Source organism: Camelina sativa, chromosome 7 (genome assembly GCF_000633955.1).
Source record: "Camelina sativa cultivar DH55 chromosome 7, Cs, whole genome shotgun sequence".
NCBI classification, from domain to species: Eukaryota; Viridiplantae; Streptophyta; class Magnoliopsida; order Brassicales; family Brassicaceae; genus Camelina; species Camelina sativa.
This window is the reverse complement of record NC_025691.1, coordinates 13,397,110-13,412,688: the sequence shown is the minus strand read 5'-3', so window position 1 is coordinate 13,412,688 and position 15,579 is coordinate 13,397,110. Positions and strand designations below refer to the sequence as shown.

Genomic DNA, 15,579 nt, shown 5'->3' with positions numbered 1-15,579 from the left:
TTATAAACGTATTAACCATTTTCCCTCTGTTTTCTTACTCGAATATGACAGATCTGAAGCCGAGTTTATGAATAAGGTTGTGAAGGCGGTAGAGGAAGTTTTAACCACCATTCAATCTGATGAAGGTAAAAGAAGGCAATTGTGTGGAGAATGTGAAAGCATTTAACGTTCCACTGGCTGTTTTGTCATGGTTTGACATCGGCATTTGAGCTGATTGGTGCAGTGCTCGTGTTACTCACTGAGACTGTTCAATCTGATGAAGGAAGAGAAGATGATCGTGTGAAGAAAGTGAAAACATTTAGCATTCCATTGGCTCTGCCATGGTTATGGTTTGGCTCAGCGTTTGAGCTGATTGGTGCAGTGCTCGGTTTACTCACTGAGACTGCTCACAGGTTGCCTCACCAGCCATGGTTATTCTTGCTAGTCCGGCTGACTCTGTTGTGGCTATTTCCAGCCGTTGGGATGATACGTCTGTTTGAGAAAAGCTTTTGTTTCGAGTTTGTCTCTTTTGTTTTTCTGTGTGGCTTTAATTGCTAACGGAAATAATTCAAATTTGCTTCAGTTGCTTGATGTAGTTCAATTGGAAACACAAGAAGGAATGAACATTTCTCTGAATTCTATCTTTGGATAAAAGATTATACAAGAATACGAATTAGTTATCTTCAGGTGAGTATTTATCCAAGTATGTGTGTAATCTCTGTTCATTTCCAAGTATCTATATCAATACCATTGCACCGAAAATTTGAAACCTTTCTATCTTGACCAGTTTGAAGTGAAGCAGGTTCTGCATAGATCTTTGGTTATATATCTGAAAACGTTGATATCCGTTGAATAGTTGATGTTCTGCCCAAGTCTGTTCTTGCATTGCAATTGAATTTCTTGAGGGAAATGGGTGATGAAGACATTGGCTTTATCAGTTAATCTTCGACTCTATTTTTAGGTTCAAACTAATTCACAGTTACAATTCCAATGGTAGCTTTATAGACCTATCGTTTTGGTGAAGAAAGTATCAAAATGTCTCATACTAACAATTTAAGAGATTTACTCACAAAAATGTTTCAGTTTTTTTCAATATGGATTCATTGCTCTTGATAATGCAGAAATGATCTTACAAACAAAAAGAATGCAATAACCAAAAATGGTAATGTAAACCAATCTCTCCTAACAAAATCTGAACTGCACTGTCATACCATATAGAAATCAGTCTTGTTTTGATACGAAAGCATATCAATAAGATAACAAAGCAAGTGCAAAAATTCTGAGTAGATAGGCTGGTAAATAGAAACTTAATAACCACCCTTGAGATCGTTGACAACATCGTAAGGAATGGGAGTAACAGTCTCCAAGGTCATACCTTCAACCATGAAACCCGGTTTAGGACCTTTAGGTTGTCTCTTGGTGCTGATCGTCTCACCTCTGGCTTTAGCTGCAGCCTTGAGCTCATCGTTCTGCTTCTTCCTCAGTTTGAACTCCTCAGCACACCTTGACTGCTGCACGTGCTCCACACGAACATGTATCCTCTTCCTTATGATTCTGTTCCCAATCTATAAACAGAACCCAAACGCAAAGTTAAGTCACACTCCAAACCAAACAGCAAAACCCACACCATATAATACATAAGCCAAGCTCTAAGTTAGAGCCAAGACAGATACTAAGACAAGGCAAAAATCTCAAGTCAAATTCCAAAACATGTGTCCTCTAAACCAATACAAAATCTCACATTTCAGAACTGAAACAGATACCAAAGAATCACAATACAAACACACACAGACTAAAAAATCAACAAATCAACAAATCAACATATCACATACCTGTTTGTTGACTTCGACACCAACGGCACGCTTGGTAACGTTCCAGATGCGACCAGTACGACCATGGTAGAACTTGTGAGGCATACCCTTGTGGATAGCTCCATTAACCTTGACATCGACGTAATCGCCGACCTTGAAGGTTCTGAGGTAAGTTGAGAGTGGGATATAACCCTTCTTCCTGAACGGTCTCGCGAAGAGATCCCTAGTTCTCGCTCTCACTCCGTGTCCCGCCGGCATTTTTTACTCCTCTCTGTGTGTGGTGGCTGGAACCCTAGAAAAACTAGAGATCTGATACGAAATTTATAAAGCGAATTAGGGTTTTCTTATAATGGGTCTGGTTGGGCCTTCAATTTTAAATACCCATTCGATTTGAGAGGTTCAGAAGGAAGGTAATTGTTTTGCAAAGTAATAATAAAGTATGTTAAAAAAGGGATGAGCATTTCTGTTTGGAATTGGTTCCAATTTGGTTTTCGTAAAAAAAAATCTATTTATATTTATGTTTGGTTTGGTTTGGTTTAATATGATTTTAATTCGATTTGGTTATTAAAAAACGAAACAAATCATTTACCAGAATAAGAAAAATTTTGTTGACAAACAAAAAAAAAGTTTTATTTAAGTAATTTTATTATATAATAAGATTGTATATTTCGATTTGTTTAAATAATATACGTTTAGATGTAATTTTCATTTCAATTATTTGTAATATGCGTTTTATATATATATATATATACTAGCAATCGATCCGCGCTACACGCGGTAGTTAGATTAAGGTATATTCCGAGTTTTGTTGTGTATATTTTTTTTGGTTTTTGTAAATTCATCTTTACGTTTGTTTTTGTATTTAATTTTGGTTGCTTATGTTGTTTTGTTGGATATTTTAATAAAAATATGTTTTGGAGTAAGTATAATTTAGTTTGCTGTTTTTAAAGGAAAAATTGAGATTATCTTGTGTGTTTATAATGCTTTTAAAAAAAAATTATTATTAGAATTTAACATTGTTTAGTTGAAGTTGTTGTTTTGCTGTAGTTGTTAGTTGTCATTAATTTATTATTATTTTTTAGTTTGTGGTTGGATTGTTATTTAATATTTTCATATGTATTTTGTAAACTGTTGGAGTTATTTTTTTGTCAATGTTTAAGTGTTTGGAGTGAAAAGATTGTGGATTTTATTAAAAAAAATAAATAAAATCAATAACTTACATTCCTCTTTTCTGGGCTATTTTTGTTTGTTTCATTCGGACCCAATTTTTCTATAAGACTTATAATTTGTGGTCTATTGGGCCATTATTTATTTGTTATTGAATTGAAATTGATTTGTTCTTTTTCAAAATTCGATGTCCTCGTGAACGGATAGGAGAAGAGCAATTTTCAGATCTAGAGGTCTGTTTGAGGATTGAACTTATGTCTTTGATGCTCTTAATTGTTTTTTCAGTCATTCCTGTCGTAATCGTTATCTCCTGTTGATTTTGTTAAAGGTGAATGTCAATTGGGTTGCAAATTTTTTTATATGAAAATATGTTGGCTTCTTTAGGTTTCCTAATTAAGTTGTGAGTTGTTTTGTGTTCTTGGTTGTAATATTTTTTCCCCTTTGTCTTCTGAGTGGTTTTTTCGATTCGATGTGAGTTGTGTTTTGGGAAAAATTATTTTTCTTGTTTATCTTGCTGTAATTTTGTAAAGTCCAGGTTGTTTTTTTTGTTTTCTCGGTTGTTTTTTTCATATAATTTTGTGTTACGGTTATATGATTGTGGCATTCATATATCTGAATCTTTTTAGTTTATTAAATGTGTATTCATCTCTTTGTGTCTTTGTCTTTGGTGATGGATTTGTGAAGTGCTGCCAAATAATTTTAATTGATTTCTAGTTGTGTTTCCTTGATTCTTTGAAAGTGTTGCTTGGGTTGCCTTGTTTTGATATTTGAAATTTTAAATTATGATCAGTTTAATAGAAAATTTTAACTATATTATTACCACTAATGAAAAATTATAGTATTGTTTTCTTATTTTAACATTTAATTTATTTTACATAATTATTTTTTTATTTAAATTTTTGATTAATTATATTTAACAAAAAACATGCACTAAATGAATATTTAAAATTTATTTTAAAATAAAAAATTGAATTCATAGGATTTTAAAATAGTGATGGGTCTAGAGACTTTGAATGAAATAGTGTTGGGTCTACAGATTTTGGATGAAATTTAGTTGATCAGTTTGTCATTTGTATGATTGTTTAAAAGGCTTATTAAAATCTGTAAAGCCCACAAAATTTAAGAAGAAGTGGCTAACGTGGCAGCACCAGGAATGAGGAAAGCTAACTTTATATATATAGATATATATATATATATATATAATAAAAAGTAATTAAATGTGTACATGCGATTTGTTCTCTACATAAAAGTTTTTACTTAGATCTGCCCCTGCTTATATGTCATGGTATAGAGAACACAAACACACAAAAAACACACTTGAAACGCGCCAAGTAAACGCTTTTATAATCAATCTTATAAAAACCCTCGTATCTTACAAGACTTGAAACTAAAACTCACTCTCCTATCTATCTAACACAACACCCTGTGTAGATCTAAAAGAGTATGCCACACACACTTACCTTCAAAGCTTTTTGTATTTGCTTGAAGGTTTATAGAACTCACAAACTTTATCCCACGAGTGCTGACTCTTTTTGCGGCTAGGCCTCGTCATTTTATAACCCCACAAACGATCTCTAACCTAGATCTTTGTAAATCCTAACTAAAAGGAAATATTCCTTATCTCTAAGAAAATATGTTCCCTTATCTCTTCTTATCAAATATACTCTCAATATCTTCGAGTATATCCTGATCTCTTCTTCCTTCCTTCTCACGCATCTTGTAATCGTATCCACAATATTTTTCCACGTCAGCACGTCATGCCACGTCAGCATATCAGTCCTTTGAGACACTTCACAGCTACCTGTTACCTTCAGAGCTCTGTTGCACTTTCAATCTCCCCCTTTTTGACTGAACTTGACAAACAAGCATCCATCGCATTTAACCTGTCAAAACATAAACAACCAGCAACAATCCAACAAACAGATACAGCTGTACCAACAGTGCATCACAACTCTCAAAAGCACGAGAAGGTTAAACGATCAACGAGTAAGCAGTACGACCAGTCGAAAGTATCAGACACACCAGAACAAGTCAAGTCTCAAAAAAAGAAAGCAAAAACACAAGTCTGAAAAGATAACCAAAAACAAAAACAACAGGGAGTAGAACAACAAAAACATAACAGCTCCCCCACAGCTCAAACTCCTCCTCAAGCATCTGAATCAGACTCATCTCCCCCTGCTTGTTTGGCACCGATTAGTCAAAAATATCAATAGACACAAGGAAGTATATTCAGAGATGTGACAACTTACCAGCGTCCAAGGCGTCTTGCAGAATCTGAATGGCCAACCGGATGGCTTTGCGCTATGAAGATGCTCCAGCTCTAAGATGAGACTCTATAGGACGTGAAGCAGTCTTCTTACCCTTGGTCTTCTTCGTGTCTTCCGGCTTAAGACATGGAACAGGTAGCTGAGCTTCCAAGAGCTGATAGATGAGACTGGGAAACAGTAGACGGAACCCTGACTGAGCTTGCAATCCCAACTGTATGATCTGATCATAGACCATCCTCCCAAAGTCAAAAGGAATATGATGCATGATCATGTAGACCACCATTGCTCTATTCGTGGAGATATAACCGGTGTTCACCATGGGAGACTAGTTGCTGCAGCAAATCTTATGCAGATCCTTGATGACTGGATTCTTAATGGTTGTTGCCACCAACTGCTTGTAGGATTTGACTTTTCCATCTGACACGAACAATGCAAGATCCTCCTACAAAATGGCAGCCGTCTGCTATCTCTGCTCACGAACATCAACGGATTGGAGAACAAACAGAGCGTTGATACGTCTAGGCGAGAAATCACACACACAGTCCCGAACAAGAACATCAATCGACCCCCCCCCCCTCGACCTTAACCGTGGGAAGATTGGCCCAGAATTCATAGACAACCTCTGAATCAAAGGTTACTACTTGAGTGACAGTTTTCAGCAACCCAGCCCTAGCAATCAACTCCCTAGTCTGATCATCAGCCCCTAGAGAAAAACAGACCTCTAGAGCAAGGTTCCTTGAAGCAAAGAAACCATACTTGCGCGAGGCCTCAAAAGACTCGAATAGCTTGGGATCAAAATCCCTTGAACTCGCTCTTCGAGATGTTGCCGCAGCCTTCTCTTTGACAGTGTGAGGACGTTTGGACTCCCTGTTATCAGGCTTAGCAGATGTTTGTCGCTTACGCAGCTGGGATGAGATTCCCAGATTCGACAGAGTAGGCACAGGAACATCACCTGTCAGATCAATCACCGGAAAACGAGATCTTATCCTTCTTGGTAGAGAAGACGAAGAGTCGCATGTGTCGTGATCCGGTTCGACAGACATCGGCCTGGGAGAAGGATTCTCATGCACCGGAGGTGCTGTAGTTGATTCATCGCGGGGTTCGTAGATGACCATCGCCGTTGTAGGATCAATTGGAACATAGCGAGACGGCGGAGGTAGGGCTGGCGGAGGGGTGTGAAGCTCCTCATCTGAGCTAGAATCATAGTGGAAACCGCTAAACATAGATTTCATGGTGATCAAGAGTTACAGAGCAAAATCAGAGGAGAGAAAAAAAAAAGGTTAGAAGCTTAATCGACAAAGATCTGAAATCGCAAGGATGAGAAAAACTCAAAACCCTAGCCGCTCTTTTTATACACCCTCATGAAACTTATTGGGCTGTTAAGCCTCGGCCCATCAACCAACTCAACCCTGAAAACACTCAATGAGTCTGTTATGGTACATCGAATATTTTTCCTTTTTGATCTCAACTGCATTAATCACATGATCCTATTAAATCACATTCTCCACCCCTGTAAGGAAAACTGTATCTGTTCATGACTCAAATCATCAGATACACACATCCACTAACGATGAACATGAAGGCACCCAGATCGAGAAAAACACATGTGAGCAAAAACAAGATTTTTTTTTTCTTTTTCTTTTTTTTCTTTTTTATTAAAAAAAAATTAAACAAAACCGAAACACAGAACGCAGTACTAACCATACCTTTGCTGTGTCAACCACTTGTTCAGAACATTTGCTAGGAGCTATCACAACCTCTTGAATTGTTGAAAATCAGAGACTTAATGCAAGTGGGTAGTCTTTAACACTGGCATGCCTTTAGTCTGCAATCCAACCCAACATGTTAAGGCAGCTGGAGATTCTCTCTTTGAAGAGCACACATATAATTTTTTTTTTTAATATATATATATATATATATGTGTGTGTCTCAGCCTTCTGTTAGCTGTTTCACCGACATGTATACCAGTGACATCATGAGAGATTCGTCACCAAATCAGAGTTTTCCTCTTGAGAATGTATGTATGTGTATCTTCACAGCTCTTTGACCTCCTAAAACATGACAACATTTGACAGGATAGATAGACCGGCATGAGAGGCAGCTATATCCCACAGTTGCTTTCAGAGTGCTGATCTTCTATATATTCTAGGATTTCCATGATCTGTCCTAGTACTTGTTCCTGTCTTTGATCAACACATCTTAGGCAAAACAAGTTAGGACTCACAGACACCAATGGACTTCCTCAGATTTACAAATCTGTTGAAGTCCAGAGGCTTGGTAAACAAATCAGCTAACTGCAAATCAGTGCTCACATGGTCAATCTCGATCAGTTTCGCCTCAAATAGTTCACGAACAAAGTGGTGTATAATATCTATATGCTTGGTTCGTGAATGCTGAACACGATTCTTTGAAATATTTATTGCACTCAAATTATCACAATGAATTAAAAGAGTATCAGAATTCGTACCATAATCAGAGGCCATTTGTCGCATCCAAAGGAGTTGTGTGCAACAGCTTCCTAATGTGATGTACTCAGCCTCAACAGTTGATAGAGAAACACTGTTTTGTTTCTTGTTGTGCCATGATATCAGATTGTTGCCCATGAAGAATCAACCTCCACTTGTGCTGTGACGATCATCCAAAGATCCTACCCAATCAGCATCACAATATCCACTTAGACAGGTGTTGGTATCCTTGGTATAGTAGATACTAAAGTCCAACGTCCCTTTGATGTACTTGATGATCTTCTTTACAGCCAGTAAATGCGACATCTTGGGCTTGGCTTGATAGCGTGCACAGATCCCTACTTACAGACATATGTCTGGCTGACTAGCAGTCAAATACAATAAACTTCCAATCATTCCTCTGTATATTCTCTCATCTACATCCTCCCCTTCTTCGTCCTTGGAGAGTTTGTCGTTTGCGCCCATTGGAATCTTTGCTTCTTTACTCTTATCCAAGCCAAAACGTTGTACAAGCTCCTTAGCATAAGTACTTTGAGATACAAAGATCCCATCCGCTGATTGTTCAACTTGCAATCCCAAAAAGTACCTTAGCTCTCCCACCATACTCATCTCAAACTCCTGAGACAGGCTTTCCACAAACTGTTTTACAAGAGGGTGACAGGTGGAACCAAAGACAATGTCATCCACATAGATTTGTACGAACATCATATCATTGTTGCTGTTGAGAACAAACAACGTTTTGTCAACACTCCCTCAACTGTATCCTTGATCCATCAGAAACGTAGTCGATCTCTCATACCATGCTCATGGTTCCTGCTTTAGACCATACAGGGCTTTCTTTAGTTGATAAACATGCTCAGGATGCTGCGAGTTCTCAAAGCACTTTGGTTGCTCAACATAAACCTCCTCTTGCAGTATTCCATTTAGAAAGACACTTTTAACATCCATCTGAAGCAAAGTGAACTTAAGAGCACATGCCATACCGAACATAAACCTGATTGACTCCAACCTTGCCACCGGAGCAAAGGTTTCATCAAAATCAATTCCCTCAATTTGAGAATAACCTTGAGCTACCAACCTTGTTTTGTTCCTTACAATGTAGCCACTAGCATCACTCTTATTCTTGAATATCCACATTGTTCCTACAATGTTGACATCAGCAGGACGCTGAGTGAGCTCCCAAACATCACTTCGTTCAAATTGTTCCAACTCATCTTGCATAGCAGAAACCCAGAACTCATCACGAAGCGCCTCCTTGTGATTTTTGGGCTCAATAGAAGAAACAAAACATGCAAATTGCACTACATCAGAATCCTGAGAGACAGACTCCGGAACGACAGCCTTTTGTTTCTTCCCAGCCAGCTGAGCAAAATCAATCTGCTTCCCTCTGGTAACTCTACCCCCTGAATCTCACCTATAACATCAGTAGAGGAGTGATTCCTATGAACCTGAGAAGGCATAGGATCTGAACCAGATGGTGATACAGGCCTGTCAGAGACAACATGACAGACAGCTTCTGGCACAAACTTCTCAGCATTAGTTACCAGGTCCGTGTCGGAGACAATATGCACCAATGCCACTCGTAGGAATGAGGTGTCGTCAAACACTACATTGAAAGTCTCCTGAACAGATCTCAGACGTTTGTTGTAGACACGAAAGGCAGTGTTATGTCCAGAATAACCTAGAAAGATACCTTCATCACTTTTAGAGTCAAACTTACCCAACTGATCCTTATCATTCAAAATATAACACAAGCATCCAAACACATGGAAATAGTGCACAGTTGAAGATTTCCCTTTCCAAAGCTCATAGGGAATCTTGCTAGTCCTTGGGCGAACATGAACACGATTGATGATGTAACAGGCTGTGTTCACAGCTTCATCCCAGAACCAATGAGGCACCTGATTTCCATGTAGCATAGCTCGTGCCATCTATTGCAGTGTTCTGTTCTTACGTTCAACAACACCATTCTGTTCCGGCGTTCTTGGTGCAGAGTACTAATGAGTAATGCCTTGATGTCCACAGAATTGCTCAAATTTGTCGTTTTGAAACTCACCACCATGATCGCTTCGATTTGTTTCAATTGAGCACTTCTCACTTTTAATCTGCAAGGCAAGAATACGAAAACACTCAAGAGTATCAGATTTATCACGAAGAAACCTTACCCAGGTGTAGCGAGTGTAGTCATCCTCCATCACAAAGATGAATTGTCGACCAGAGATACTCTGAACTTGTATAGGGCCCATCAGATCCATGTGAACCAACTGTAAAGCATGACTTGTGCGAATATATGTCAGTGACCCATGAGATGCTTTGATCTGTTTTCCCTTGTTGCATGGACCACATACAAAGTGTGGGTCACCCTTCAGCTTTGGCAGTCCGCGTACAACTTCTTGGTTTGCCAATTTCAACATTGTGCGAACATTCAAATGACCAAGTTTCTGATGCCACAGCTCTGTGTCTAACTCAGAAGTGGCATTAAACATGGCATTTATGATTTCCACATATAGTAATTATTCCCAGATCGTCTACCTATGAGTTTGACAGACCCTTGTTGATCAACGGCTTTGCAATCCTTCTTGGTGAACGTAACATCTAACCCTTCATCACACAATTGGCTGACACTGGTCAGATTGGCCTTCAATCCATCTACCAGGAACACATCCTTCAGTTGGGGTTGAGTGTCACCACTAGTTGCACCCTTCCCTCGGATTGTGCCCTTTCCTCCATCTCCAAACGTGGCTCTTCCACCAGCAACATCTTCTATATGAGACAAATTGTCGAGAGCACCTGTCATATATCTGGAGCATCTGCTGTCAAAATACCACTTGGCCTGATCAACCTCAGTTCTACCTGTTGTATATGCAAAATGACAGTAGAGATCCTCTTTCCTGACATACCGTTTACTAACTCTTCTAACAGCTGAGTAGAAGCTACCATTCTGCACTGGATTTGTCACACGATTCTGAAACTTGAAGCACTGGGCCTTGTAGTGATTTAGATGACCACAATACCAGCATCCTCTTCTCCTGTTGAGACCAACAGGTCGCTGAGCAGACTGGTGATAGCTCTGTGGACCATAAGGCTGTCTCCCCGGAACCTCACGCTGCATAATCATCCGCCTAGGATGCAGGTTTACTTTAGGGACCTGATTATGTTGTCTGTTTGATGCAACAGGTTGAGCTTTGAGTTTTGGCTCAGAGTTCTGCCCTTTAACAAACTGTGTGGACTTGTCAGAGCTGATTCCCTGATACCCCAGACCCCACTTTGCAGTGCTTGATTGTCCAGTACTGAGCAAGATGTCCAGATCTTTAGTTCCTTTACTCAACATCTGGATGTTCTTCAGTTGTTCATCCAATTGCTTCTCAAGACGTAGTGACTTAGCTTTTTCTTCACTCAGTTCCTTAGACAGCATTGCAATGTTCATCTGAAGCGTATCTCTCTCGACAGACAGCTCACTGTTATCTTGAGTCTTTTGCACAATAGTCTAAATAAGAAGCCCTATCTGATCTTCCATCGACAAGTCAGCCTCCTCCCCTTCTGAGTCCGACTCAATCTTCTTGTGAATGTCTTCTTTCAACAATAGAAGTTCATCTCCTTCATCTTCCTTGATGACTCCCAGTAGAGCCACAAAGTTGTTCAGAATTTCACCTTTGTTATATTCTTCATCAGAATCACTCTCACTCCATGTGATGTAGGACTTTTGATTATTTCCTTGGGAGGGGGAATCAGTCTTGGGACCAAAACCCTTGCATCCATAGCATTGCAGGGAGTGCTTCCGTTTGTTGTTTGGACACTCAGCCTTGTAATGCCCATATCCTTCACACTCAGCACACTGGCGTTCTGACTTATCATTCTTCTTGAACCCCTTGTCAGAATCTACACTTGCAAGTGATGTAGTTCCCTTTCGCTGACCTCTTTCCATCTTGCGAAAATACTTCTTAACCAACAGACCAACCTTCTCTTCGTCTTCAAGCTCCTGAGATTCAACAAGCTTCTGTTCCTCTGCAGCTTTAAGAGCAAATGACTTAGCATTCATTTTCTCTTTCTTCTTTAATTGCATCTCAAACGCCTGCATCATCCCAACGACTTGATTGTACTTGAGTTCATCAGAATTAAGAGACACATCAATTTGCAGACCTGTGCGGTTGAAACTTGTCAGGTAAACTTCTACGGAATTTCTTGACCAGTTTCTTGTCCTTGTATCGTTTACCCAAAACGACAGACTCTTGAGCAATACCACTCAACCGGCTACTATAATCTGCCACAGATTCGGTTTCAGTCATTTGCAGATTTTCAAAGTCAGACGCAAGATTGTCCAGCCTTGTGCGCCTAACTCTACAAGTTCTTTCAAAAGTGACGACCAGAATGTCCCACGCCTCTTTAGCTGACACACAACCTTGAACTTGGTTGAAGATATCTCTCGGCAGAGATTTGAAGATGACCGACAACGCCTGCGAATTGTGTTTGGCCTTAGTCTTTTCTTCAGCTGTCCACTTCTTTCTGTGTTTTTGCACCAGTTCACCATCTTCATTCTTCTCAGTTGGATGAGACCAGCCGTCCTCCACTGCAAACCAAGCTTCCATGTCAATGCTCGAGATGACCTGCTGGATCGAGACTTTCCAGTAATCGAAGCATTCTGGATCCAATTTCAATGGCCCTTGTAACGTAACAACCTCCAGTGATTTCTCCATACCCTAGTCGCAAGATCTCACCTGTTGAAAAAGATATCAGACTTTTTATCAGGTGTCTGCTCTGATACCAATTGTTATGGTATAGAGAACACAAACACACAAAAAAACACACTTGGAACGCGCCAAGCAAACGCTTTTAATCAATCTTATAAAAACCCTCGTTTCTTACAAGACTTGAACCAAAGCTCACTCTCCTATCTATCTAACACAACACCCTATGTAGATCTAAAAGAGTATACCACACACACTCACCTTCAAAGCTTTTTGTATATGCTTGAAGGTTTACAAAACTCACAAACTTTATCCCACGAGTGCTGACTTTTTTTGCGGCTAGCCCTCGTCATTTTATAACCCCATAAACGATCTCTAGCCTAGATCTTTGTGAATCCTAACTAAAAAGAAATATTCCTTTATCCCTAAGAAAATATCTTTTCTTATCTCTTCTTATCAAATATACTCTCAATATCTTCGAGTATATCCTGATCTCTTCTTCCTTCCTTCTCACGCATCTTGTCATCGTATCCATAATATTTCTCCACGTCAGCACGTCATGCTACGTCAGCATATCAGTCCTCTGAGACACTTCACAGCTACCTGTTACCTTGAGAGCTGTTGCAATTTCAATATACTCCATATAGTGACTTCTATTGGGCTTTCTATAACATAATTACATAACCATATCCTAATACATTGTGCTCTCATCTTTGCTTGTAATGTTTGTAAATCTGGATATCCTGGATTAGTGATGTTTCCTGTTTCTTCGTAACTTTTGCACTAAAAACCATGTTTTCTCATGTAAACAACACTTCTATATCATTCGGTTGATTGCCAAAGTCACATACTACATGGTCGATAAATATACAAATGCGTATGTTGACTTAAAAAGAGTAATGACGACATTTGCATGTGATATTGCTTGATATAATACTATATTCTGCTATATATATCTATACTAAAAAAAGGGCAATTAATCTCCATAACCATAACTAAGAAATAAGAAGGTAATAAGTTTATCTATCTCATTATCAGGATAAATATGAAAGCTCTAAAATAAGAATGTGTTTCATTAAAAGGTTTCAACCAATTTTAAAATTTAAATAATAGTTGTTTATATTATATCAATGGATTAAAGTACTATGTAACTACTACAAGTATCAATTACTACAATTTGTGTTTTGAATAAATTATATTTTAAATTTTTATCTCGTATTCATGATTAGAAAAAGTCACATCCGAAGACTGAAACTTTTCAAGCTAGATTGTAAGGAAATTAATCAGCAATGTATAGAAAAAGGTAAATAATATACGTCTATGCTTTCTGATTTTGCTCCTCTTAAAATCGGGAAGTTCACATAGGCAATTGCTATTCCCGGTCTTTCTCTTTTTTGCTGTAACATGATTGACATGATTATCATTTCCTTCCTCGAGTCCAATTGCTGTTATAACTCTCTTAACCGCCGTCACAATTTCCTTGACGAATACAGCTTCAGAGCTGCGAATAAAGTATAACTTGATGATTCATCTATAAAATATCATTCAATATTTGACGGGAAAAAAAAAAGATATGATTCCAATACGTGTCAAAAAAAAAATTTCATTTGACTTTAGAGTATACGAGTCAAAAGCACCTCTTGTCTTTCATCGACAAACCCATCTTGTCGGAAATAGACTCCAAACCTTCCTTCCATTTCTTGATCTGATCTCCGGTAGATCCTCTTGCGAGGGTCCAGAAATTTTCACCAAACAAACCTGTCTGATTTTTGACTTCTCGTGCTTTCACCTTGTAAAAGATCGGAATGACTTGTAGCTTTTCTTTATCCGAAAGTTGTTTTATCTTCACCAATTCATCCATGCACCAACTAGACTCCGGATACCTATATCGAAAATGGTGACGATGATGATGATTCCAGCTTGCTGTTAACTTTTAGTACTTTTATATCTATTATAAGGAGGTATTCTATAAAAAAAAAAAAAACGTAAAAAGAATGCGAACCTGGTTGAGAAGATGACCAGTGCAATCCTTGACTCTTCAATCCTTAAAAATAGATTTTTGAGGTCTTGTCCTCTCAGCTCGTATTTGTCTACGAAGAAGTTGATATCGTGCCTCTCAAAGGCATCAACAAGATGGCTAACGAAGCTGTAGCCTAGCTGCTCTCCGCGGTAATTTATGAACACTTGATGGTCTTGAATGCGAGAGAAGAATGTCATCGATCGGTTGTAAAAATGGGCAAAAGATCGAAATCGAAGAGATGTGAATAGAAAATGAAGTGTTTGCAATGCTACTATAAATGTAAAAAATAAATATATATATATATATATATATGCTATTATAAATGAACTAGTGAGTACTGTGTTTATAGTAGGAAAAATAAACTTTTGTTAGGAAAATTCACTCCGGATACCCATATTATTTTTATAAACGTACGCATACCACTTTTGTTTTCTTTTTTAAAACGGCGGCCTACTTATTTTTTTGTACTTTTGTTAAGTAATACTGTAATAGTGACGTTCATAGAAATTTGTTGTCACCTATGACGTGTTAAACTATTTTGAGTTTTTGACTTTTTTTTGTGCAAACATAAACTATTTTGACATGTAGACAAATTTAGGGCGTTTTGTGGATTATTAAAAAAAAACCAGAAAATATAAATTAATCAAGAAGTATTTCTATTTTGGCGTGCGCGTGTATAATAACTGGAAACGTTTCTAGTGAGAGACACTTATCTAATACAGTACTAATAAGTAATAATCAACCGAAACACTTCATTAACGTGTAAACGATTTTTTTTGTAATGGACTCGTTTGAGCTGATCTTGTCCTTTGTTAAAAAAAAAAAAATTTTAAATCACGTAAAGTTTTTTTTTACAAAAAGATACTTGTAAAAGCTTTTTTGACCTAATAATTGATCAAACGTTAATTACCCATTCGTTTACAGATTAAGAAAGCAAGTTTACACAAAATCTACGATGATGGATAATTAGAATCGTTCCCCGTGATTTTCGCATGGAGAAAAAATCGTTGTAGTCTGTCAAGAAAAAAGTTTATAGTGAATCTAACAGAATCATAGAAAATTATACGTGGTAGAATCGTCTATATAACATCTCATAATTTGTATTTAGTAACAAATCAAGAAGATAAAAAAAACTTAACTATTTTTTTTCTTTATTAGCAGATAATTTTTTTGTTTTGCTATGAA

The 15,579-nt window shown here is 37.9% G+C and overlaps 2 protein-coding genes across 2 annotated transcripts; both read right to left on the bottom strand.

The window, feature by feature from the left end:
• Positions 1,109-2,103, bottom strand: LOC104701100 (60S ribosomal protein L21-1-like). Its single transcript, XM_010416735.2, has 2 exons — positions 1,812-2,103; positions 1,109-1,544 (listed from the first exon to the last, which is right to left on the bottom strand). Exons 1-2 carry the CDS (start codon positions 2,046-2,048, stop codon positions 1,287-1,289), a joined length of 495 nt encoding a protein of 164 aa, XP_010415037.1. The 5' UTR covers positions 2,049-2,103; the 3' UTR covers positions 1,109-1,286.
• On the bottom strand, positions 13,638-14,591 carry LOC104704595 (protein PHLOEM PROTEIN 2-LIKE A5-like). Its single transcript, XM_010420653.1, has 3 exons — positions 14,377-14,591; positions 14,012-14,257; positions 13,638-13,875 (listed from the first exon to the last, which is right to left on the bottom strand). The coding sequence occupies exons 1-3, from the start codon at positions 14,589-14,591 to the stop codon at positions 13,638-13,640; spliced, it is 699 nt and encodes a 232-aa protein (XP_010418955.1).